The sequence below is a fragment of the Rattus norvegicus genome, chromosome 8 (genome assembly GCF_021556685.1).
Source record: "Rattus norvegicus strain SHRSP/BbbUtx chromosome 8, alternate assembly SHRSP_T2T, whole genome shotgun sequence".
Classification (NCBI taxonomy): Eukaryota; Metazoa; Chordata; class Mammalia; order Rodentia; family Muridae; genus Rattus; species Rattus norvegicus.
Window position 1 is genome coordinate 9843387 of NC_141541.1, and position 27800 is coordinate 9871186.

Here is a 27800-nt window from a genome sequence, read left to right on the forward strand (position 1 = left end):
AAAACTTTTTAGAATTTAATGAAAATGAAGGTACAACACACCCAAACTTATGGGACACAATGAAAGCTGTGCTAAGAGGAAAACTCATAGCTCTGAGTGCCTGCAGAAAGAAACAGGAAAGAGCATGTGTCAGCAGCTTGACAGCACACCTAAAAGCTCTAGAACAAAAAGAAGCAAATACACCCAGGAGGAGTAGAAGGCAGGAAATAATCAAACTCAGAGCTGAAATCAACCAAGTAGAAACAAAAAGGACCATAGAAAGAATCAACAGAACCAAAAGTTGGTTCTTTGAGAAAATCAACAAGATAGATAAACCCTTAGCCAGACTAACGAGAGGACACAGAGAGTGTGTCCAAATTAACAAAATCAGAAATGAAAAGGGAGACATAACTACAGATTCAGAGGAAATTCAAAAAATCATCAGATCTTACTATAAAAACCTATATTCAACAAAACTTGAAAATCTGCAGGAAATGGACAATTTCCTAGACAGATACCAGGTTCTGAAGTTAAATCAGGAACAGATAAACCAGTTAAACAACCCCATAACTCCTAAGGAAATAGAAGCAGTTATTAAAGGTCTCCCAACCAAAAAGAGCCCAGGTCCAGACAGGTTTAGTGCAGAATTCTTAGAGACCTTAATAGCAGACCTCATACCACTATTATCGAAACTATTCCACAACATTGAAACAGATGGAGCATTACCAAATTCCTTCTATGAAGTCACAATTACTCTTATACCTAAACCACACAAAGACCCAATAAAGAAAAAGAACTTCAGACCAATTTCCCTTATGAATATCGACGCAAAAATACTCAATAAAATTCTGGCAAACCGAATCCAAGAGCACATCAAAACAATCATCCACCATGATCAAGTAGGCTTCATCCGAGGCATGCAGGGATGGTTTAATATACAGAAAACCATCAACCGGATCCATTATATAAACAAACTGAAAGAACAAAACCACATGATCATTTCATTAGATGCTGAGAAAGCATTTGACAAAATTCAACACCCCTTCATGATAAAAGTCCTGGAAAGAATAGGAATTTAAGGCCCATACCTGAACATAGTAAAAGCCATATACAGCAAACCAGTTGCTAACATTAAACTAAATGCAGAGAAACTTGAAGCAATCCCACTAAAATCAGGGACTAGACAAGGCTGCCCAATCTCTCCCTACTTATTCAATATAGTTCTTGAAGTTCTAGCCAGAGCAATCAGACAACAAAAGGAGGTCAAGGGGATACAGATCGGAAAAGAAGAAGTCAAAATATCACTATTTGCAGATGATATGATAGTATATTTAAGTGATCCCAAAAGTTCCACCAGAGAACTACTAAAGCTGATAGACAACTTCAGCAAAGTGGCTGGGTATAAAATCAACTCAAATAAATCATTAGCCTTCCTCTACACAAAAGAGAAACAAGCCGAGAAAGAAATTAGGGAAACGACACCCTTCATAATAGACCCAAATAATATAAAGTACCTCGGTGTGACTTTAACCAAGCAAGTAAAAGATTTGTACAATAAGAACTTCAAGACACTGAAGAAAGAAATTGAAGAAGACCTCAGAAGATGGAAAGATCTCCCATGCTCATGGATTGGCAGGATTAATATAGTAAAAATGGCCATTTTACCAAAAGCAATCTACAGATTCAATGCAATCCCCATCAAAATACCAATCCAATTCTTCAAAGAGTTAGACAGAACAATTTGCAAATTCATCTGGAATAACAAAAAACCCAGGATAGCTAAAGCTATCCTCAACAATAAAAGGACTTCAGGGGGAATCACTATCCCTGAACTCAAGCAGTATTACAGAGCAATAGTGATAAAAACTGCATGGTATTGGTACAGAGACAGACAGATAGACCAATGTAATAGAATTGAAGACCCAGAAATGAACCCACACACCTATGGTCACTTGATTTTTGACAAAGGAGCCAAAACCATCCAATGGAAAAAAGATAGCATTTTCAGCAAATGGTGCTGGTTCAACTGGAGGTCAACATGTAGAAGAATGCAGATTGATCCATGCTTATCACCCTGTACAAAGCTTAAGTCCAAGCGGATCAAGGACCTCCACATCAAACCAGACACACTCAAACTAATAGAAGAAATACTAGGGAAGCATCTGGAACACATGGGCACTGGAAAAAATTTCCTAAACAAAACACCAATGGCTTACGCTCTAAGATCAAGAATCGACAAATGGGATCTCATAAAACTGCAAAGCTTCTGTAAGGCAAAGGACACTGTGGTTAGAACAAAACGGCAACCAACAGATTGGGAAAAGATCTTTACCAATCCTACAACAGATAGAGGCCTTATATCCAAAATATACAAAGAACTCAAGAAGTCAGACCGCAGGGAAACAAATAACCCTATTAAAAAATGGGGTGCAGAGCTAAACAAAGAATTCACAGCTGAGGAATGCTGAATGGCTGAGAAACACCTAAAGAAATGTTCAACATCTTTAGTCATAAGGGAAATGCAAATCAAAACAACCCTGAGATCACCTCACACCAGTGAGAATGGCTAAGAACAAAAACTCAGGGGACAACAGATGCTGGCGAGGATGTGGAGAAAGAGAAACACTCCTCCATTGTTGGTGGGATTGCAAACTGGTACAACCATTCTGGAAATCAGTCTGGAGGATCCTCAGAAAATTGGACATTGAACTGCCTGAGGATCCAGCTATACCTCTCTTGGGCATATACCCAAAAGATGCCCCAACATATAAAAAAAAAACACGTGCTCCACTATGTTCATTGCAGCCTTATTTATAATAGCCAGAAGCTGGAAAGAACCCAGATGCCCTTCAACAGAGGAATGGATACAGAAAATGTGGTACATCTACACAATGGAATATTACTCAGCTATCAAAAACAAGGACCTTATGAAATTCGTAGGCAAATGGTTGGAACTGGAAAACATCATCCTGAGTGAGCTAACCCAATCACAGAAATACATACATGGTATGCACTCATTGATAAGTGGCTATTAGCCCAAATGCTTGAATTACCCTAGATGCCTAGAACAAATGAAACTCAGGACGGATGATCAAAATGTGAATGCTTCACTCCTTCTTTAAAAGGGGAACAAGAATACCCTTGGCAGGGAAGAGAGAGGCAAAGATTAAAACAGAGACTAAAAGAACACCCATTCAGAGCCTGCCCCACATGTGGCCCATAAATATATAGCTACCCAATTAGACAAGATGGATGAAGCAAAGAAGTGCAAGCTGACAGGAACCGGATGTAGATCGCTCCTGAGAGACACAGCCCGAATACAGCAAATACAGAAGCAAATGCCAGCAGCAAACCACTGAACTGAGAATAGGACCCCCGTTGAAGGAGTCAGAGAAAGAACTGGAAGAGCTTGAAGGGGCTCGAGACCCCATATGTACAACAATGCCAAGCAACCAGAGCTTCCAGGGACTAAGCCACTACCTAAAGACTATACATGGACTGACCCTGGACTCTGACCTCATAGGTAGCAATGAATATCCTAGTAAGAGCACCAGTGGAAGGGGAAGCCCTGGGTTCTGCTAAGACTGAACCCCCAGTGAACTAGACTGGTGGGGGGAGGGCGGCAATGGGGGGAGGGTTGGGAGAGGAACACCCATAAGGAAGGGGAGGGGGGAGGGGGATGTTTGCCCGGATACCGGGAAAGGGAATAACACTCGAAATGTATATAAGAAATACTCAAGTTAATAAAAAAAATTAAAAAAAAGACTTGATAAACTCTGAAACTGCTATGAGAATACATTTTGAATGACTAAGAATACGAAAATTCTTTAATTAATTGGGAGATATTTGTGCATAACTTTCAAAGACACTGTCAGATAAAAGTCATGATATTTTTCTTGGAAAGGAAACACAGGACAATGAGAAATGTTTGTGGATAAGTTGGCAGGTGACATTTTCGGCATGTTGACCTTGAAGTACCGATGGCACATCCAATAAGAACAAGCCAGAGGGAAAGTTCTTAACCAAGTTCTCCTGGTCTGAAATCTGGAGTCAGATACCATTGGTATATAAATAAATGAAGAAGCCAGGGAATTCAGCACATTGCTTGGGTGCTAAATATTGACTTTCTGAATCTTGGGAAATGTTGACATTTGATACTACAAGAAAAAGGTGACCATGGAAAAGAAATAGCTGAAAAGGTACTTCAGGATAATATCACAAAACTAAAGGAGGAGATGGTCAGGAAGAGAGCCTTTGAGCTGGTAAGTATTAGGCCAAAAATGGTAAGTGGATTTGACAAACCTTGGAGGATTTCACTGACAGAGGAGCTGCAGTGGTTACTGACATCTTCTGACAAAAATCTCAACCCTTTTAGATTTACGTATGTGTCCAGGATCAAGTAGGTAGGGGCACACATCAAAGCACATCTTTCCAGGTCAGAGGACAACTTGTAGAAATCAATTCTCTCCTTCCACATGTGAATCCAGAGTGTCAAACTCAGAGGTTGGGCAGAAAGCTCCTTTGACCAATTGATCCATTTTTACAACCCCCAGGACATTTGATTTTAAAGACTGAACACACACACACACAGATACACACACACACACACACACACACACACACACACACAGAGAGAGAGAGAGAGAGAGAGAGAGAGAGAGAGAGAGATGCCCACTTTAGCATATCTATAGTAGATATGTGAATAAAAGAAAAGAAAGAAACAGAGAAAAGGAGAAAGCAATGGAAAGAAGATGAAAAGGAAAAAAGGAAGTGAGAGAAGAGTGGAAGGAGGTATTGCCAGTTTAAAAAGTACTGCTAAAGATTTTTAATTTTTTTTTATTTTATGTCCTGACTACAGCTTCCTCTCCCTCCTCTCTCCCAGCTCTTTCCCCCACTGCTTCCCCTTCCTCCCCCATTCATATCTTCTTTGGTTTATTTTCAGAAAAGGCCCAGCCTCCAGTGCATATCAACAAGCCATGGCAAGTCAAGTTGCAATAAGACTATCCTCTTCTATTAAGGCTTGACAAGGCAACTCACTAGAGAGAAAGAGTTCCAAAAGCAGGCAAAAGAGCTTCTGCTGTCACAGTAAGGAGTCCTGCAAGAAGGCCAAGTTGCACAAATGTAATATTTATAACTTGAGCCTAGGTCAGACCCATGCAGGCTCTCTGGTTGGTGGTTTAGTCTCTTTGAGCCCCCAATGGCCCGTTACAAATCTTAATGAGCCATGTTATAAAAGAATAGACCCAAGAGGGACACTGCTGTGGGGTAAAGAATGAATTCAAATTTAAATCAAGTACAATGAACCAATCCAAGAAGTGGTTAAACCCTCACCAAACAAGTTAAGAGGCCTGAGTTTGGGGAAAATGATAAGAGGTAGGTTTGTCTGTATTGTGTACTCTTCTGTTTCTGTGATAAAACAATATGGTCAAAAGAAACTTACAAATGAAAGGGTTTAGCTTTGGCTTCTGATAAAGTCCATCATGATGCGGAAAGCATGGCATGGCACCTAGAGCAAAAAGTAGAGTTGTGTGCAAAGCTATAAACCCTTATAGCCCATTACCTTTGATTTTTATTCCAGCAAGGTGCCAGCTCCTGAAGGTTCCATAATCTCCACTAATAATGCCACCAACTGAGGACCAAGTGTTCAACCAGTTTTACCTATAATGGACATTTTTCTCTCAAACCACCATAATCCGCATCAACTACAATAGTTGGATATAGAAGCAATAGATGATATTGACTGCTCTTGAGTCACAATCACTTTCTCACTTTTATATTCAAGTCCTCTGACTTTCGGGTACTAGAAATCTAAGAGGTTTGTAAGGTGAATGGAGGCACCCAATCCTCACATTTCCTTTGGAGCAGAAAGAAATCTTACTTTCCAATGAGAGTAAAACCTTTAGGGCTGGAGAGATGGCTCACCGGTTAAGAGCACCGACTGCTCTTCAAGAGGTCCTGAGTTCAATTCCCAGCAACCACATGGTGGCTCACAACCATCTGTAAAGAGATCCGATGCCCTCTTCTGGTGTATCTGAAGACAGCTACAGTGTACTTATATATAATAAATGAATAAATCTTTTAAAAAAGAGAGAGTAAAACCTTTTACAGGAATAAAGCTTCAGCAGTCTCTGACAGCTGAGAAATACCTGAGTTATGTCTGCAAAGATTTAGGCATTTACAAGGCATTACGAAACAAAATATTTCCTCTCAGAAATAACACTGGGTTCATGTGGCTTGTTTAGATGCTAATATACTTAATAGATTCTAGATCGAAATCACTCCAGCTCTTTCAAAATTCCAATATCAAGTTTGCTGTTTATTTTTAAGAGAATATGAAGTTCAGGATAAAACATCTCCCAAAAGCAATATTCTTTACCATTTATAGTAAATCCTCAGCTTCTGATTCCACCACTAAACGAAAGCGAGGGCAGCAGATAACACACTGTTCTCCTGAGGCAGAGATGTCAGCTACCTTCTATTCTTATCTCCTATAAAAATTTAAGGCTTTTTGTTGTTAGATTTGCTCTTAAAAAAATATCCCATCTGCCATGATCCACACAGGATTATTGGGGATGCTTTTCTTTTGTTCTTTTCTTTTGTTTTTGCTGTTAAAATCATATCTATTTATGTACACACACATACACACACACACACACACACACACACACACACACACACACAGTAAATATAACTGTAGGCCTTGACTACAGCTATTTGAGGGATACAGCTACAGCAAATCTCTAGTCTTCAGCTTCCCTCATTCAACATCTGTAGACACTGTGTTTAAATACAGTATTGTTTTGTTACAAGCTGTCTTTTTCCCTTACTTTTCTGTATGTTATCCTGCCTTTCATTACTCAGGGAAACATCTTAACAGACCTCAAGATGAAGTGATTCTAATTAGGCAGCTTTTGCCTGAGCTAAAGTTTCTGGCTTTTCTATATTAAATGTGACTTTTATTCTTTTCTCCCAACTTCGTGGAGAAATATGAAAGAGAGCACCTATTTTTTTTCTGCTGGCTCTGGAAACAAGTGCTAAAGCAGTTCATGCTGTTCTGTCAACCTGTTAAGTCAGGGTCTAGGAGAGAAAAGCTGAGCCAGTCAGCTGTGACCCTGAGGGTTCCTCAGCAGCTGTTAAGCAGGGAGCTTTTGTTCCCTTGACCTGGCTGGCAAGAACTTGTTGACGCACCAAGCCTTTTCACTTTACACAGTGAAGGTATTTCTATTACTGACGAAGCCTCTTCCATGCCTGGTGGTCGTACTGTCAGCAGTTCACCAAAGACCTCTCAAAGGCATGAATTTCACATTAAGATGTGATACCATCCAATAAACTAGTGTGTGCTTCCCAGTGTGGCCTCTGCCCAGCCAGAACTCCTTAGTAAGAGTCTGTCTCCTCTTGAAGAAGAGTTTTCAATTGAACTTTTCTACACATAAGCACTGCATTAAGATAGCAGACTTCACAGAATTGGGAAACTTGGCATCAAATTCAAATATAATCAAGCGCCGATTGAATGCCTTTTAAAATAGATCTTTTGTAGCTGGAAATAAGGAATGACATTATTGATCACTTCTGATGGTAATGAAGACTCGAAACACTTTGTAGGACTTTGAAGCAGAAAGGTCCTAACATTCTCTTTGATTTTTTTTTTAAAAAGGAGTATATCAAATGGTGATACTCTACATGCTTATTATAATTTCAAGACACTGACTAGAGTCATTTGAATGGGCAGGTTATTTCCTGTGGCTTCTCAGATATCAGATACAGAGAGAATGGGAGTACACTTCACTGCCGGTGTAGCAACATGTCTTAATTTTTTGTTCCTGAGACTAAAATACTCTGAGAAAACCAACTAATAAAGGAAGAAAGGCAGGAAGGAAGGGGAGGAGTGAGGATGGGAGAAAGAAGGGAGAGGAGAGGAGGGAGGGAAAGAGGGAGTGAGGGAGAGTGGAAGAAATTATTTTGACTCACAGGTCAGGACACACAGTCTGTTAGGGCAGGGAAATCACAACAGCACAAGCTTGAGTTAGCTGGGTACATTACCTCTAACGGTCAGAAAACAGAGGGAGGTAAATGCTTGCAGTCTGCTCTCTTTCTCCTCCTTAGGCTATATTATATCTAGTATATTCGAGGACCAGGGAATGGTGCCTCCCACAGTGAAATGTCTTCCTATCTCAGTTAACCTAATCAGAATTAACCCTAGAAGCACGTCCAGAAACCTATAATTCTGATCTCATCCGTTTGACAATTAATATTAAGTGTCAAAGAAGGCCTATGGTATCATTTTGTGCTAGACAAGAGTTTCAATACCCTGATCTCAAGTAAATTCTAAGTAGGCCCAGTGAGAAGAAAAAATGTGTGATGTTCTTTATTTAAAGGACATCATTTTCTTAAAACATGTACTAGAGTAAAAGTCATCTGGACTAAGGCAGGAGGGCATGAATGGATCCTGGCTCTCTTGAATTAGCTATGTCCTTGTTAGGGAGATGTGACTGGTCGTGTGTGTCTCACTCCTGCTATGGTTAGTTAGCCTTAGGTTATTCTCTTCTTTCTTTGGAGATACAACATGAAGGACCATTCCATTGAGGAAGGACTATCATTGTAGCAGAGAAATGAACTAGAAACTCGTGTTTTCTTTGGAGAGTCAGCTGGGTCCGATGCTTTGCAAAAGCAGACACAGGTGAAAGGACACATGATGAAGGATTCTTCACTAATGACACTCATCTATTGGTCTACCTTACATTGCATAGTTAAGCTCCATGAGAGAAAAATGCACCAAAAAGCTTCTAGTGATATTCTGGTGGCTTCTTGCTGCTTCCACAGACTCAGGTTGACTGGGAGAATGATGTCAGCTGATACAGACTTGCATGGAATTTTGCTAAGATAAAACTGGCAAGGCCCAAGGTGAGGCAGGACTGATGGAGGACACATGATGTTTAGAGGGGATATAAATTGGACTCAATGGACAGTGACAGTGACTTGCTTGCATAGCTAGCTTTACCACACATCTTAGTCTCCAGTCTTCACTGATCTTCACTTCATTGAGAGAGGCATGGCAAAGAACTTCTCTTGACACAATCACTCCTACTGATCCATGCTCAGTGGAGGCCTAGCTATTTCTGCTAGGTCATGCCACTGCTGCTGATTCATGTTTGCTATCACAGTACTCCTGAACTGGACTGCTGGCATACTCACAAAGTGTTTTCAAGGGGATTGAGCTGCTGCTGCTGCTGCTGCTGCTGCTGCTGCTGCTGCTGCTGCTGCTGCTGCTGCTGCTGCTGCTGCTGCTGAATGCTATAAACAAAACTGCTGATCTCCTGACAAGGCAGATGGGATTTACTCCAAAGAACAATTTCTACAGGTCCACTTCTCCCGTATCCTAATAACCTTTCTTTTCCACTACCTCTGGTAGGTGATGGGCTGTAAGGTAGGTTAAAGCATTTATGAGCCCATATTAAAAGGAGATCTTTGAAAACTGTAAGGCTACCAAGAAATGAGCAATAGAAAGACCATGAAATGTTTTCCAAGCTGCAGCCAGTGATAACACTGGTGAGCACTTGTACTGCAGGGGTTCAAGCCTGAAAACCTGGAACACTTCACAGGGAGGGCACAGGTTGAAGTATGAGAATCATAGAATGAAGACAAAGAGCAGCACAAGATTTGTTATTGAAAGTTTTCTAAATGATGTAGACTCCTCCAACAACAAATTGCAAATACTTGATCTCTGCGTTAAAAATCAAAATTAACAGACGCCACTGTAGAAATATTTCAACCAAAATTTTTGGGATAAAGGATGACTGAGTCTAAGAAGAGATCAAACTCGTGTATAAGCTAGTAGCTTGGGAACTGACAGGCCCTTTTTAATTTTACATTCTATCAACAATTTGTAAAGTGACCATTCCCTCTAACCTGAATAAACTCGTGTTTTAAAGGCTGCATAAAAATAGTCTTTTTCATATACATAGCCATTATAGCTAATAAACAGTGTAACCACCCAACTCTCTCCGTTTAGTTTACTAGGCAATACCCTAGCCTGGGGAAATCCCTGGCAGGAAGTAGGGACCCCGCTTGCTGAAAGGAGGAGGTAGGCTGCTGAAAGGAGGAGGTAGGCTACTGAAAGGTGTAAAGGAGACCAGAAAATAGTGGCAACTTTCTTTTCCCTTGTGAAAAAGCCTGCAAAGAGACTGTGTGGGTTCCTGCCTAGTGCTGGCACATGAGCATTCAGTAAATCTAAATAGAGCTGCGCTATTGTTTCCAATGTATCTGTGACTGTGCTGTATCCAGCTTGTATAGAGAATTTTAGAAGCTTTTAGAAAATCTCACTTTTGCTCTTGCTCTTCTCTGCTCTCTTGTCCACTTCCCCTTTGTCCCTATCCCTTCTTTCCCCTTCCCCCACCCATTTCCCTCCATGTGCTCAGGGTTAGCCTCTATTCTTCCTCTCTTCTACTCTTGTTCTCTCATTAAACCTTTCCACATGGAAAAGAAAAGAAAAGAAAAAGAAAATCTCAATTTCTATGTTATATAATAATATATTGGGTCATTATAGAACTAGATGAAATAACCAGCAGACTTTTTTTGTCTTTTATTGGATATTTTTAATTTACATTTCAAATGTTATTTCCTTTCCCAGTTTAGCGTCTATAAGCCCCCTATGCAATCCACCTTCCCTACCTACCTAAGGGTGTCCCCCCTCCCAACCATCCCCCTTCTTGCCTCCCAACCATGACATTCCCCTTCACTGGTAGGTCCAGCCTTGGCAAGACCAAGGGCTTCTCCTCCCATTGGTGCCCAACAAGGCCATCCTCTGCTACATATGCAACTGGAGCCATGGGTCTGTACATGTGTACTCTTTGAGTAGTGCTTTAGTCCCTGGGAGCTCTGGTTAGTTGATATTGTTGTTCTTATGGGGTTGCAAGCTCCTTCAGCTCTTTCAATCCTTTCTCTGACTCCTCTAATGGGGACCCTCTTCTCAGTTCAAGAGTTTGTTGCTAGCATTCACCTCTATATTTGACATGTTCTGACTGTGTCTCTCAGGAGACATCTATATCCAGTTCCTGTCAGCATGTACTTCTTAGCTTTATCAATCTTATCTATTTGGTGGAGATACACACACACACACACACACACACACACACACACACACACACACATAGGGCCACATGTGGGGCAGGCTCTGAATGGCTGTTCCTTTAGTATCTGCTCTAAACTTTGTCTCTATATCCTCTCCTATGAATATTTTTGTTCCCCCCATTAAGAAGGACTGAAGCATCCGCACTTTGGTCATCCTTCTTGAGCTTCATTTGGTCTGTGGATTATATCTTGGGTAATTCGAGGTTTTGGGGTAATCTCCACTTATCAGTGAGTGCATACTATGTGTGTATTTTTGTGATTGTGTTACCTCACTCAGGATGATATTTTCTAGTTCCATCCATTTATCAATGAATTTCATAAAGTCATTGTTTTTGATAGCTGAGTAGTACTCCATTGTGTAAATATACCACATTTTCCATATCCATTTCTCTATTGAAAGGCATCTGGGTTCTTTCCAGCTCTGGCTGTCATAAATAAGGCTGCTATGAACATAGTGGAGCATGTGTCTTTGTTGTATGTTGGAGCATCATTTGGGTATATGCTCAGGGGAGGTATAGCTGGGTCCTCAGGTAGTGTAATGTCAACTTTTCTGAGGAACCTCTGGGCTGATTTCCAGAGTGGTTGTACTATTTTGCAATCCCACTAACAATGGAGGAATATTCCTCTTTCTCCACATCCTCACCAGCATCTGTTGACATGTGAAGTTTTGATCTTAGCCATTCTGACTAGTGTGAGGTAAAATCTCAGGGTTGTTTTGATTTGATGACAAAAATATTGAACATTTCTTTAGGTGCTTTTCAGCCATTTGATATTCCTCAGCTGAGAATGACTTTTTAGCTCTGTGCCCCATTTTTTAATAGACTTATTTGGTTCTCTGGAGTCTAACTTCTTGAGTTCTTTGTATATATTGAATGTTAGCCCTCTATCAGATGTAGGATTGGTAAAGATCTTTTCCCCATCTCCTGGTTGCCGTTTTGTCCTATTGACAGTGTCCTTTGTCATACAGAAGCTTTCCAGTTTTATGAGGTACCATTTGTCGATTCTTGATCTTAAAGCATTAGCCATTAATGTTTTGTTCAGGAAATTTTCCCCAGTGCCCATGTGCTCAAGGCTCTTCTCCATTTTTCTTCTATTAGTTTGAGTGTATCTGGTTTTATGTGGAAGTCCTTGATCTACTTGGACTTAAGCTTTGTACAGGGTAATAAGAATGGGTCAATTTGCATTCTTTTACATGCTGACATCCAGTTGAACCAACACTACTTGTTGAAAATGCTATCTTTTTTTCACTGGATGTTTTTAGCTCCTTTGTCAAAGATCAAGTGACCATAGGTGTGTGGGTTCATTTCTGTGTCTTCCATTCTATTCCACTGATCTACCTGCCTGTCTCTGTACCAATACTATACAGTTTTTATGACTATTGTTCTGTAATCCTGCTTGAGATCAGGGATGGTGATTCCCCCAGATATTCTTTTATTGTTGAGTATAGTTTTCACTATCCTGGGTTTTTTGTTATTCCAAATGAATTTGCAAATTGCTCTTTCTAACTCTATGAAGAATTGAGTGGGAATTTTGATGGGGATTACCTGTAGATTGCTTTTGGCAAGATGGCCATTTTTACTAATCTTGGGCCAATGACTTTTTCAATTTTAGAAAAGAAATATGATAATGCATCAAAGTTGACAACTTATGCCACAAGCTCATCTACCCCTTTACAAGTAAGAACCTACTTAGCATACACCACCTAATTTATAAGCCATCTTCATTTCAAAGCAAGAATATGGAATAACTGAGAAACTGGGCTATTGAAGTAGTGTAACTCCTCAGGGATCAATTTGGGAATAGAAAGAAGAGAGTTGCATTTATAACAGGCAGTTCCTGTCTCTTGAAAGTGTCACCTTCTAAGGGCCCATGGAGACATAAACACTGCACTTGTTTTGGGAAGAATACAATGAATTTAAACTTCTTTAATCCTCACATTAACTGTGAAGTGAGGGGAAGTGTCCCTTGCTCATTTGTCATTCAGAAATCATGAGCTCGGAGTGACCCTTCTCCAAAGCCCAGCAGTGCCTTTTCCAAGTGAAATCTAATTTAGAAAGTTATGTCACCATTTGACATTTTACCAGGCTGATTTTTAAATCTCTTCCTCCAACAGAAACCTGTCTCTAAGGTCCTTATTCTGCAAGGTGAATCACACAGGACATCTGAACTTCCAAATTTTTTGAAGGCAAGGGGTTTGCTTTTATTTTGTGTGTTCTCAAAGATCCTCTGGAAAAAAAACTAGCAATGGTCATTTGTATTCAAGCATGCTTGTGATCCCTGCTGGCGGTGAGATAGCTTATAGTAATCCCACTGAACAGATTCCTGCAGGCTGACCTGAGGAGTCCTCATGAGGCACTAAAGAAATCCTCATTTCTGGCTTCCTCTGATCAGGCAAACTTCTTAACTCCTCTTTGGAGAAGAAGGTAATTCTGTACCCTACCCTACCGAGGGATGAGATAGGACTGAATTAGTGGAAAAATGCATCTTAAGGGTTTGATTAAAAAAACAAAGAATGGCTCCTAATTCTATGATTACCTGGGAAGATTCTGGACATGTCAGAAAGTTTATCAAAATAACAGCATGAAATTTTTTTCCTTGACATTTTTCTTCTATCATCATTTGAAGTAGCTGAGGTTTACTATTAATTTTCTAGGAAATCCATAGTTCGATAAATACAAGAAGGTCTATAAAATGTGCCTTTCTCCCTCCCTTCCCGTCCCCATCCCCCTTCTCTTCCCCCTTCTCTCCCCCTTCTCCCACACATTGAAAGGGGCCACAGGAAGATTTGACAACATTAAATCCCAGCTCCTTCCACAGCAGTACAATGCTTTATAGCATGCCAAATAAGCAAAGATCTTTCTGCCAAGGCAATTATGTTTATCCCTTTAGGGTTTTCAGTCCAAGTCTGTAGGCAAATGGTAGCCATGAGGAAAGCTCCATGAAAGCCATGACCTTGCAGTTTGGGGAAGCTTGACCAAGCTTCTGGGCATATTCATTTTGTTAACTGAAGAGGAAAGATCCACCCTATCCTAGGCTTGGCAAGCTGAGCATGCTCGTTCCTTTCTCTCTGCTTCTTGAGTAGGCAAAACATGAAAAAACATTCTTGTATTTCTGTGTCTGCCCTAACAGAGTGTACCTTTCAAGTATGAAACAAATCAACTCCCCATTGAGTATCTTTTGTCAGATATTTTGTCCCAGCAATAAGACGAATAGCTGATACACTGTGGTTTTTCTCTTTCAAACTTCAAACATTATTTTCTATCTCAAGTCAGATCCTGCATATTTTAATTACCAATGAAGTGATCTGAGTTTTTCAAGATAATTATTTTAGCTGAGGAATTTGGGCGAAATGGCCTTAATTTTCATACTGATTATAATTTTCATCTTCTTTAATAATAGCTTTAACAACATTGCTAGCTTAGGGCTAGGACAAAGATAATCTGTTTATAGGATGGCAATCAAACAGAAAGAAATTAAGTAATTCTTGCTAAATTTAGCAAAGTCATAAAAAACACTTAAAATTTTGATCACAAAAATGAGACTTTCTGAGGTTAAGAATAGATCACAGGTGTAGAGATCTTGCTTAGCATGAAGACCCAAACTTCATCTCTAATGCTACCTTTCCTTACAAAAGAAACAGTATTTCCTTCCTCAAACACAGTTATACATAAATCAACAAGCAAATAAACAGAATGGGTTTTTTTGTTAATTTTTCAGGATTTGTTCATAATGTAAGAAATTAAACTCTGAATTGCTAGGCGTGTGTTGCTTCTCCTGCTTTTGAAATGAATTATTTCCTTAAGGTCATAGGATGATTCCCTCAGCCCTCCACTTTAGCTTAGCTCTATAAACCGTATTTAAGATTAGCTGCATGATATCAAAAGTACAATTTCTAGTCATTTTCAGGTTCCTGTAACTATACTTCATGTTCTCTTGGAAATACATTTAGGCATTTATGGAAGCCTATACTTTGCATAAACCAATTAGGTTTGTTTGTCTTAAACAAAAAGATTACTTGCAAATGAAAGTTCAGCAGAGATCAAAGTCAGGAGTTGGCCTTAGGTTCAGACAGCTGAGGAGCTTCTCAGAAACCAGGCTCTTCCTCAAACCTAGCATCATCCTGTCTCCCTATTGCCTTGTCTCTATCTTTTTTAAAAATAGGTTTATTTCTTTATTTTATGTGAGTTCACTGTCTCTGTCCTCAGACACACCAGAAGAGGGTTTTGGATTCCCATTACAAACAGTTGTGAGCCACCATATGGTTGCATGCTCCTTCAGACTCTGTGAGTTCATATGAGCTTTGTTCAATTGATTTAGAGGGAATCTGCTGCTTTTAGAGGGAATTGTCCTGGTGTCCGCCATACCCTCAGACTCTTACACCCTTCCTACCTCCTAATCTGTGATGTTCCTTCAGTCCTAAGGGGGTGGGGGACCTTTGATGGAGACATCCCATTTGGAGCTGTGTGTTTCAAGGCCACTCTCTGTGTATGTAAGTCTGACTATGGATCTTTATATTTCCCACATCTGCTGAAGGAAGAAGCTTCTCTGATGACTGAGGAATAAAACACTGATCTATGAGTGCAGCAGAATATCAGGAGTAATTAGGAGTCATTAGCACAGTTAAATAAAGACCATTAGCATTTAGTTTTTCCCTGGGTATATGTGTTTTCTAGTCTCTGGTTCTTAGTCATCAGAGCGGTGTCAGTATGTTATCTACTACTGCAGTTGGCCTGGAGTCACATCAGACTCTGGTTGGTTACTCCCACAGTTTTGTGTAGCCATTGTGCTGGCATATCTTGCAGGTAAGATAGCATTGTAGATCAAAGGGTTTGTGGCTTTGCTGGGGTTTATGTTTTATTTTTGGTAGCCTAGAGAGTACCTTCCTGTAGAACTTGAGTTGAAGTTTCTATGTAGGAACCAACTTGCTCCCTCCATGTCCAATGAGTTATGTAGGTGTTGTCTTCACCAAAGGAGACTTGCTGTTAGTTTTTGGAGGGCAACCTATCATCTTGGCAACAGCCTGGGTTGTTTGGGAATTTCCATAGGACCTCTTGGCCGATAACTAAATAGGATGTGATTCAGTCCTGGTACTGAAAGCTTCATTTGATGACAAGAGTTGCCAGATGGGACTTCATCGCCCCCATTATGTGAAAACTTCATTAAGATTACCTTCACATATTTTAGTTTTCCACTACACTAGGTTTTCATATTCCTCAAATACCCCTCAATTCTAGATGTCTCTCTGTGTATTCCCTACTTCAATCCAATCTTCCCTGACTTCTTGATCATCCCACTCCCATTCCCACTATACCCTGAGCTCACTATAAGATCTTTTCAATTTCCTTCTCCCAGGGATATCTCTGTGTCCCCTGATCCCTTCCTCTATACTCAACCTCTCTGAGTCTACAGAATGTAGTTTGGTTATCATTTACCTAACAACCAATATCCACATATAAGCAAACACATACTATATCTTTCTTGACGTTGGTTCCTTCATTATTTTGTGTAGCTCAATCCATTTACTTGCACATTTTATGTAATTTTTAAACAATTGTCTAATATTCAATCCATTGTGTAAGTGTACCACTTTTTTTATTCATTCTTCTATTGAAGGACATTGAGGTTGGTACCAATTTCTGACTATTGTGAATAGAGCACCAATGAACATGTTTGAGCAAGTATCCATGTGGTAGGGTGATGGGTCCTTTGTGTATATTCCCTAAAGTGATATACATAGACCTTGAGGTAGATCAATTCTCATTGTCTGAGAAACTGTCACACAAGTTTGTACTCCCACCTGCAATGGAGGAATGTTCCCCATCCTCATCAGGATGAACTGTCCCTTGCGATATGATCTTAGGTATTCTGATAGTTATAGGATGGAATCTCAAAGCAGCTTTGATTTACATTGCCCTGATGCGTAAGGATGCTGAACATTTAGGTATTGAGACCATTTGAGATTCCTCTACTAAAAATTCTCTATTTAGATTTGTACCATAGTTTTATTATGGATTACTTGATTGGCTTTTTTAGACTTCTATCAGATAGAGAGTTGGTAAAAAAATTTTTTTTCCATCCTGTGGGCAGTTTTGACCATTGACAGTGTTCTTCGCTTTTCAGTTTCATGAGGTCCCATTCATTAATTGTTGATCTTAGTGCCTGTGCTATTAGTGTTCTGTTCAGAAAGTTATCTTCTGTGCCAAGTCCACCCTTCCTTTCTCTTCCACCAGATTCAGTGTATCTAGTTTCATGTTGAGATCATAGATCCACTTAGAGTTATGTTTCGTTTAGGGTGTTAAGTATATTCATATATGCTTTCTTCTGCATGCATACATGAATTTTAACCAGCACCTTTACCCTTTTTTTCTTTCTTTCTTTCTTTCTTTATTTGAGATTCTGTTGTACTGTGTATTATGCCATTTTATTACTATACTTCTGTAGTATAACTTAAAATCAGAGATGGTCATACCTCCAGCAGTTATTTATTATTTGGTATTGTTTTTATCTACTGGGTGTGTATGCGTGTGTGTGTGTGTGTGTGTGTGTGTGTGTGTGTGTGTGTGTTTCCATGTCCTTACAATATCTGTGAGGAAGTTGTATGGGAATTTGATGGGAAATGTATTGAATCTATAGATGTCTTTTGGTAGGAAGACCATTTTTATTATGTTAGTCCTACTGATCCATGATCATGGGAGACTTTCTGTCTTCTGATAACTACTTCAATTTCTTTCTTCAAAGATTTGAAGTTCAAAGGCATACCAGCCTTTCACTTGCTTGGGTAGAGTTATTTTAACGCTTTCATTAATTTTTATTCTATATATGTAAGTATTTTCCCTTCATGTATGCCTTTGCACCATGAATATACCTGGTGCCTACAGAAGCTAGTCAAGACTGTCAGATCCCTACAACATGAGTTACACACAGATGGAAACCACCATGATGGTGCTAGAAATCCAACCTAGGTCCTGTAGAAGAACAGCTAGTTCTCTTAACATCTATGCAATCTCTGGAGCCCTCCAATGGTTTGTCTTTATAGAAAAGAATTTTTGCACATTTTCTTCTACACCTAACTTCTCAGCAACACATCGTAGCAAGATCTCTGATAGCATTTCCTTGGTGAGATCTAAGTTTTCTCTAAACACTTTTTTTTTGCAAGAGGGAAAAATTACAGAAACAACTGCCAAAGCTGTATTATTTGGTTTGCAGTTTTCTGCATAATATCTTCAAAGGTTCTATCACATGGTAAGTGTATACATTAATGAGATTTCCTGAAAAAAATCTGTCTCTTCTGTCCAGTATGCTTTCCAGTCATGGTACGAACACAGTACTTACTGGTTGTCAATTTTTACTTAATCAATTTAGGTAGGTACTCCCCTTTGTGTATATAAGCACACCATGATCTTACCTGGATTTCACATATTATCCCTATGACTTCCTCCAAATTAGTGACGTGAGGTTTCCTATAACTCTAAGAATCAACTTCTGTTAAAGTCCAAAACAAACTGACATTTTCTACCTTTTAAAGGCACTACTTGGTTCTGATTAATCATTCATTCTGGGCTTTTACTATGCTTCTATTAAATGTTTTTTGCTCAAGGATAGAAAGATGGATCAGCAGGTAAGAGTGTTTGATGCTCCTGCAGAAGACTTCAGTTTGGTTCCCAGAAGCCATGTCAGGTGGTTTGCAACCACCGGTAACTTCAGCCCCTGCAGGATCCAGCAGCCTCTTCTGAACTCTGATGGCACCTGTACACATGGACATATACATACAGAGACACAGAAACATAAGTAAAAATAAAATAAATTAAAAAAATACTTCTTGCCAGTTACAATTGACCTTCCTTCCCATATTTTTAGAAGTGGTTTACTGATTAGGAGCAGACATACGATCTAACAAAGTATGCCTGTGGGATCAGTGTCTAATTGTTTCTATGTGTTTAGCATTTGCTTTATCCCACCTGCACACATTGCTGTATCATCGTCTCTACATGTAGAGTTGAAAATCAAGTGGTGCAGGAACAAAAGGCTTTGTTCTAAAGATTTTCCCTGTGGTATGATCTTATTCCGCTGTTCCAGACTTAACAACTTTTATTTTACCTCATTGGGTCATGAGCAGATTACAGTGTGTCATGGATGGGCAGAGAATTCATTGTAGTGATAGTGTTGGTAGTGTGTTTCTTAGCTGCTGTCTCATAGATTCTGACAATCCTTAGTGTGGATCTAATAAGAAGAAGAAAAAACAGGATTAGCAAAAAAATTTATTTTCTAACTCTGAGGGGTGAATGCAAAAGAGAAAACAGAAGAAAAGTTCTCCACATGCCACATGTGAAAAGTCCTCCAATAAATGTCATCTGAAATTTTCCTGGAGTCCATGTTTCTTGTTAAGTTAAAGATTGTCTGAAAGCTCTGAGACACTGTAAGCAACTGCATATATTTTGTGGTGACAGTAAACACATTCCTCTAGCAAGGAGTGGTCATGGCCCATGTGCTCAGGTACAGCTTAGGATGAAAATGACCCACTGTCCTAAATGAGGTGGGGTTGGTGGTCCACAGTACATATGGAATATAAGCATGCAACCACTGACTTTAAACCAGGAATCCCCAGCTCTGCTCTCAAGGAATAAGAGAGGAATTTGTTTTGGACATTCACTGAAGGGACTCTGTAATTAGGTCTGTGGGAAGCTCAGTCTGCTGGAGGAGTGAATGGGGCATTTGTTGAATTGTAAGTGTCTGCCTTCTCCCTCAGATGAACCCAAAGTAACCATATAGAAGGGCAAGTTATCTGAAGGAACCCCTTCCAACAATGGAAGCCCCCACTTGTGTCTATGCTTTTAGTAGCAAAGATAGCTATGGAAAGCATTGATTTTGGAAATATAAGAACATGAGTGTGTGTGTAGGGGAGAAACGTGCTCATAAACATAGAAACCTCAGATAGAGACCCCAGGTATAGCTGATTTTTCAAGACATTGTCTTCCATTGCATACAGTTCATTGTGGTCTAGTCTAGAACCCTTTAGTTCTCTTCTTTACATAGTGAATGTTGTTTTTCATTAGAAGGCCATTTTCTTATAATAGGGAATCTATGGATGACATCTTTCAGAACATAATTTAATAGCAGATAAGAGCTTAAGGATAAATGATCAAGCATATTCCAATCAATATTTTTCCTTTTTCATTGCTATATTAAACATTTATCATTTTGACAAGGCCAAACTTGTCTACAGAACTAGTTCTAGGATATCTAGGACTACTCAAAGAAAAATTGTCTCAAAAAACAAAAACAAAAGAAAAATTAATTTTCTTAGTAAAGTTAGATGGTTGTTATGAAAATTTTGTAATATACAAACAAAAAACATTTACCATTCAGAGTTAACTAATATCAGTATCTTTGTAAATATATATTGTATTTCTGCTTGCTAGACACCTGTACATTTTTTTGGTGAAACTCCATGATATCAACCATGGCCTTCTAATGTCTTTGGATCTATGACGTCATTTTAGCTTAAAGATATTACTAGTCAGTTACATCTGTCACATGTGTGGTCATCAATCTACCTTTATACTTGTAATTTCGTTCTGATGTCTTTTGGATTTATTCCTTTTCAACAGACACACTGTATATTTTTCATGTTTTCCAAGATTAGCTTTTATACTTAGAAATATTGCTTCTGGGGCTGGTGAGAAGGCGCCTGTAACCAGAAGGCAGTCTGATAACTTGAGTTTGATCCCTGGGTCTAGGAGGTAAAAGGAGAGCATCGACTCTCTAAAGATGTGCTCTGACCACCACACAGGTACCAGGGTATGTGCACCCCACACCCACATGCACATACATACGCAAGCACATGCATACACAAACACATATATACACAAATACACATATCCACACAGAAAAAATAATAAGATATAACTATAAATTTTCTAAAGAAATACTGCTTCCCCTCTGCATTGATAAAAAATATTTATCTATTTTCATGTAATGCATTAATTTCATTTCTATATACCTCCACTACAGTTCTCACCCACATAACCAAACTCATTTTACCATGACTTGTGCTTGCTTTTTAAAATCAAAGAATGAATGGCAGACAATGAGTGAGTGAGCACCACTTGGACATATCACATAAGCATGAGAATATGAGCTAAGAAAAGTAGTATATTAAGTGATATAAATGCATAAAGATTGCAATGCTCTGGTTATAGAATGATTTATAATATTAGAATATTATTTGAGCTGAAAATAACAAGTCACTACAGAGACGTTACAGCTGCTGGACCTCTAACTCTGAAACTTGAGGGAGAGGGGTGCTAGGTGATCCATTCAGCTCTCTGTGCTCAAGATTTTGTCTCTCTAGAGAAGTCATCCTCACCCTATGTACATAATGTTTATAAGGTACATTAAAGTAACCTTCACCATCACATGAGTTGCCCTGCATAACTGGAAGGACAGAGTAACCAATCATTCTGTGATGGATATCACAGTTCAGAGCAGAAGGTAAAGAAACCAGGATCTGAATATGCATAGCCTTCCTGTTAGGAAATAGTTCTCTCTTCCCTGGGATGGGACATGGCTGTTAAAGTGTTTGCTTGCGTGTGTTTTAACAAAGAGCAGAAAAACATTCTTTAGACACTGGGATGTTGTGGCACATTTCAAATGACTACTCACTGTTTGTTGTATTTTAGCATCACTTCAAGTAATTGTGAGGGCACTGCTCTGCTAAGAGCACTCATAAAAAGTACTGTGTCTCTCATGAGACTAGGGCTTAAACACAAGCCATCTAAACTAATCATGTTAATATTTAAGTCATAGAATAGAGGTAGCTACCACTCAGAGTATGTCGTGAAGACACAGCTAAGTAGTTGAGGTCAAATAAAAAATAAAAGAACATAATCCCTGCCATTGTAGTTAATTATCATCAGCAAATAAATGAAACATCAATCATTTCAGACATTCATAACAACTTTGATGAAAATAGATAGGCACAAAGGCAAACAGAGAGTGACCTAGAGTGAGGACATCCTTCATGAGACGCTCAGTGATATTCTCTAAAGATCTGATATTTTAGCAGACAACCAACTGTTGAGGAGCCAGTTCCAGGAATATTTGATGAAAATACTTCCAGATAGAGGGAACAGTGTCTGATAAAAAGGCAAAGAAGCTTGAAGCTATCTGAAAGACCCTAAGGAGGTCCTTGAGGACATAGTGGACACGGGCACCACGTGTAATAGAAAACAGCCATGGAGTAGCTTTAGAAAAAGATTGGAAGGATTTTCTGTAATTCCAGCACCCTGCTCATTACCATTGAAACATGACTGCTCTATCAAGCAGGATAGTCAGGGAGATGAAAACTTATCACACAGGATGTATATTTACAAATTATATTACACATGTGCACACACCACAGCACACAGGACAACACACACACACACACACACACACACACCATCCATTCATCTTAGGACAAGATTCTTCTTTTAGATCTAAAACCTCAGAAACTCATTGTCATAAAGGATGCTGTTCCCTTTTATAAGTTCATTTTAAATATGTCACTTATAAAAAATGACAAGAACTTGGCTTCCCTTAAACATCTCATATTTATGTAACTAAGAGAAGATGAAGTTGGATTTTATCTGGAATGCAATGAATTCATTTATCATTTGTTACTATTAAAGTTTCTGACTGGAATTCTGTAACCCAGACAGTAAATAAGCTCAAAATTCTTTGTGTAACATATAACTAAGTACTTATATATGAAATGTACACTTTGAAAAGGCATCTTACATATTCTCTCCTCCCTCTCTCTCTCTCTCTCTCTCTCTCTCTCTTTTCTCTTTTCTCCCTCCCATCTCTGTGAGATGCAAGAGTAAGTGTGTGTGTACTTGTGTGTGAAATTGTGTGGGTTTCTATTGTGTGCATTTATGTGTATGAGTATAGTTGAGCAAGTGTCACTGTTCATATGTACAACCGCTGGTATCAGTCCTGTGTTCCACCTAGGTGTAGACAGTCTCTTGTTCAGTGATAAGTATACCAGGCTAGCTGGCCCTTGAGCTTCCACAGGATTCTCCTGCCTCCTCTTCCCACCTCTTCCTTTGAGCTCTGGAATTAGATGCAGATTGCCGTAATTGCTATTTTGTAAGTTCTGTCATGTGTGTATTTACCCACTGAGCAATCTCCCTGCCCAACAAAATGCCTATGTATGTAGGTAGGTAGGGGAGAGGTGGGAGCTGGGGGACTGAGATCATGGAGTTTATGAGTGACATCCCAGATGTCCGTTATTCTTTTTCTGCTTTTGTGGTGACTAAAACTGTGGGCACCCCTCCAAACATTCTGTGACAAAACAACACGTCACGGCTTCTACTTATGACTGTAGCTTCACCCCAAGGTATCTACATCCCGGAGCTTGCCATGTGTCTCCTGAGATTGGGTTATATATAAGCCATTTGTTATTTATCAGTTGTTCACAGTAAGAAAATGGGGCTGAAAAATTCTAAAACTCTTTCTAGGTCTGAGACTTCAAAAGAGTCTTTCTGGATTTTACATCATTCCCATAATCCATCACTTGATTTTGGTATTGATTTTGTGTGGCAACTTCCCAGATCTGTGTGTCAAGTTCAAGTGTCTCATGAGGTCTCATAGTCTACAGGAAAATTCTCGCTGACTATTTTTACATGTGTGCTGTGTGAGTACCTCAAACATACCATGCTCAGAACAACTCATGAATTTTTGTACAAACTCACCTACTTACCATGCAAAATTCCAGTCAAAACGTCTTCTTTTGGACATGAAAATATTCTCATCCCATCTCAGAAGCAGTTATCTGACTCTATGTGATACCAGAGAATTCTGATGAGTTTAATGGTTTCAGACTCCTTGAGGAAAGAAATGTCTTATTCGCTGGTGGCTCAACCTCACCTTAGAGACTACACTCTAACGTTGTAGAAAATTAACAAATGCTACATTAACAGCTGAAATAAAACTGTATGATCTCCAAATTGCTCATGATAGTATCTTCCCTGGTACTGTGATTTGCCTATAGCTTGAGTGCAAGCTCAGGAGCTCACATGTTGAGAAGCATGTTTCTGGGGGGCAGTGTTAAGGCCACTTGGGTATCAACTCATGTAGTCTATCTTTTGGGCTTCCTGTCTTAATGTGTGATCTCTGCCTCTCACATGGACTGTCACTGTGAGGTATCTGCCTTAGACCCTTGCCAGACGACTAATGAATAAGGCTGCCCAATTTGGGACTTTTCAGTATCCAAAACTTTGAGCTAAGTAACACTTGTTTCTTTGTTAAGGATTCAGTTTGGAGTAGTGGTTCTAGTAATAAACGCGTACTCACATACCTGGGGATGTTCTTAGATAAACCATTGTCTCTCTACCAGTGCTACCTACTAATCTTCCAAGAAGCTCCTGTGAAGGCCAGTCTTCACATGGTTTGAATGTATCACTCTACAACTTGTCATTTCTGCTCCCTCTATGCACCGAACCTGTTTCTCTTTATTCACTGATGTTGCTTTAGAGTAATGGTCAATAGCCAGTTGCTTTCTCCAACCCATGTGTGATTCAGTTCTCTGTAGGTGAACAGCTGACTTTTCCTTCAGTGCCAATATTTATACACAAACTAATGTCATCGTTACCAATCAAAAGATACACTTTCAGACTCTCATCATGCAAATGAAATTAGACCTGATTCTCAGCTCTCACTCAGTAAGCATACTTTGGCAAATAAGCTTTCAGACTTGAGTCACTGACTATGTCTTAGTATCATCACAAGACACCTCAAACTCAACTCAGACTGAAAGAAATTACCTGAATAATTTACTTTAGCAGATACAAGAAGCTTCTGTGCCATGTAGAAATGGTAGAGTCAGCTCTCCTTCCTGTTGTGCATACATGCATGTGTGTCTGTACCTATGTGTGCCTATATGTCTCTGTGTGTGTCTGTTTGTGTCTGTATGTGCCTTTGTGTGTCTGTGCATATGTGTTTAATTTACTGGTGCTGGACTAGTTAATGTGAAAGTAGCATGTAAACTAAAGATACTTTTGCCTTTCAGTATAATTCTTTCTGTGAGGGCAGTGTCTATCAAAAATCTTTTAGACTTGTCACAGATATCTTTCTTTGGCCAGCTCTGTACTGTCTGTCTTTTACCAGTCCCCCTAATGATCTTCCCCTTAACACTCTTCCTGACATTTGTTAATGGAGTTCGGGACAGCCTTCTGAGGTTAATCTTTGAAAAGATCATTGGTGTTAAACACTGACTCAGCAGGCAGCATTGAACTTGGTTTAGAACCTACTTTAAACCAAGCACATATCAATAACGACAATATTTATTCTTTCTCTATATTAATCACTTATTAAATGCCAGTGATAATTGCATAATTAGTATGTTCAATTCATGAAACAGCTCTGCAATTTAAACAGCTCAGCCCATTCCAGATGAAGAACAGAAGGGTTAGAGGCTGAGAAGATCACCTGACGTCACACACACACACCAATAGATGGCCAAGTTAAATTTGAACTTTTGTCTTTACAGTTTCAATTTCACCCATATTTACAAGATAAGGAGTGAGAGGAGTTCTTGTATACAGATGCCTTGAAGCAAGGGTGACATGTTTGCTGAGAATGCAGCCCTGTTTCTGTTGTCACATATTTAGAACAAGATGGAGATGCTGAGACGCTGCCACATGGGCACAGCGAATTGAACAGAGCGATGACTGACTCATGGATGTGTCTTTACTTTCCAGGAAGATTTCCAACCTGAAGCAGCCTCAGAGATCAACTGGGAATCAGTCACAAGTTCTTTCTCTGTGAGTAATTTATTATTCTATTGCCAGTGAACAAAATTGCTGGAGAAGCCCAGGTCAGCCTCAGAGGGACCTCAACTGCATTAAGAACCAAGGCTTGACTGCAAGCCAAATTGCAGGCAGTTTAAGTTCCTTCATTTCTTTCAGGAACACCCCTGGTTGGCTCCTTTTTAACATATACAGTTTCAAGGGTCTTTCCAGTCTGGGAAAATCTCCCTATTTACAGTATGATAACTTAAGTGAAAATCAGCCATGCACAGGATTCTGATTACCACAGAGCATAGCTTACCCTGCGACTGTAAAATGGTTCTCATTTTATTCCTCCAAATTTAGTCATTTCTCAGGAACCTGTCACCTTATCTGCTATGCATGCAAAGCAGAGATCTTGCCTTCACCAGAGCTGCATGTGGAACTTATGCAGCAATAAAAAAGAAGATAATAAAATCAAGTTCTTCTTAGCGAGGTTCAAGCATGATGAACAAGTATCTGTGATTCTAACATGAGGCCATGGGGCTGAATCAGTGTTCCTTATTTTAAGCCAATACTATTTTTTTTTCTTACCAAGGGAATGTTTTTAATTCCTTCTATGCCAAGGTTTCAGCAAGCCTGAAGTCTGTGCCTCTTAAGATCCCCCAGGGTGGTCAGTCAATTTATATTCACACCCTCTGCCCCAAGGCTTAGGATCACTGAAGAAGAGGAAGTAAAAAGATCCTAAGGGCCAGAGGCAGTAGACATCTGGAGAAAGACAGCACATTCCAGACATGAGGAGATAATTACAAACATTAACTTACAGCAGCTGTGATTACACGTGCAGAAGATCAAGGCATAAAAAATCCCCCCATGGTGGGAAAGCTCATGAAGCCTCGCCCTAGCTGAGGATCAATTGGTGGCTTCTGGAGAATGAGGAGTTAGTTCTCTTCAGAGACAAGACTCCTGAGGGGCACCCATAGAGTGAATTGTTCTACACCTGAGCATATACATGTGGCACTAAGGGTATTTCATTTTGGTTTTTGCCTTTTTAAGAGGCCATGAGAATGGGAGGAAAAGTGTTGGGGAAATAGGGATAGAAGAAGAAAGGGGATGATGAGAGATATAAAAATAAATTAGCATTCTCAATGGAACTACATTATGTGCATATATTAAATTGTCTAAAAATTAAAACAAATATTACATTAGGGAACTATGTAGGGAAAGAGTACTGAGGATTGGCGGTGATGGTCGGTGTGTCACAGTTCAGTGCTTAGCTCAGTGTAGGCAAGCTCTATCGGGTAGAAACTATAAAAAGGAGTCGGGCAACACTGAGGCTTTCCTCAGGCTCAGGAGAAGGGTAGGACAGGTATTGGGCCAGTGGTAATGACACAGTATACACCAGGGCTGTAGCCAGAAGGACACTTCATCGTCTTTTCTATTATACTCATGGTGGTTCGGGGTGGTCTGATTATTCCTGCTCTAAGTACAGAACCAAACCGTTTACATAATTATGCATCATCCAGGCTTTTAAACAAGGGGAATATTGGCTTATCCCTTTGGAATATTTGGCAAAGTTCAGCCTGGTCCATATTTACCTCTGGTTTGAGTTCTAAGGCTTTACCCGTATTGGAAGAGCATGAGAATCAGGTTTTCCATTTGTTGATCCCATTAGTTTTCATTAGCATACAGAAAGGATATGTTTCAGGGATGTATATTATATATACATTGTGTGCTTTGCTTGTATTTTCTCTCACTCCTCTCTTTCACCCTTCTCCTTTGTTGCCCTTTCCTCTCTGTTTTAAAACTGCACTTGTTCTTAAGATCTGTTCAGTTTAGTATGAAGGACCACCAGACAAACTATCAATTTGTATGTTGGCCATAATTTGTTTTACTCAAAGAAGTTTATATGTTAGGTTTTATGCA

The 27800-nt window shown here is 39.5% G+C and overlaps 1 protein-coding gene across 2 annotated transcripts in view; it reads left to right on the forward strand.

Moving 5' to 3' along the window:
• Nucleotides 1-27800, forward strand: part of Pdgfd (platelet derived growth factor D) — a 232886-nt gene that overhangs the window by 167625 nt on the left and 37461 nt on the right. For both annotated transcript variants that reach the window (NM_023962.3, XM_087563639.1), the window contains 1 exon segment: nt 25848-25910. In NM_023962.3, coding sequence (NP_076452.1) covers nt 25848-25910 — 63 coding nt within the window.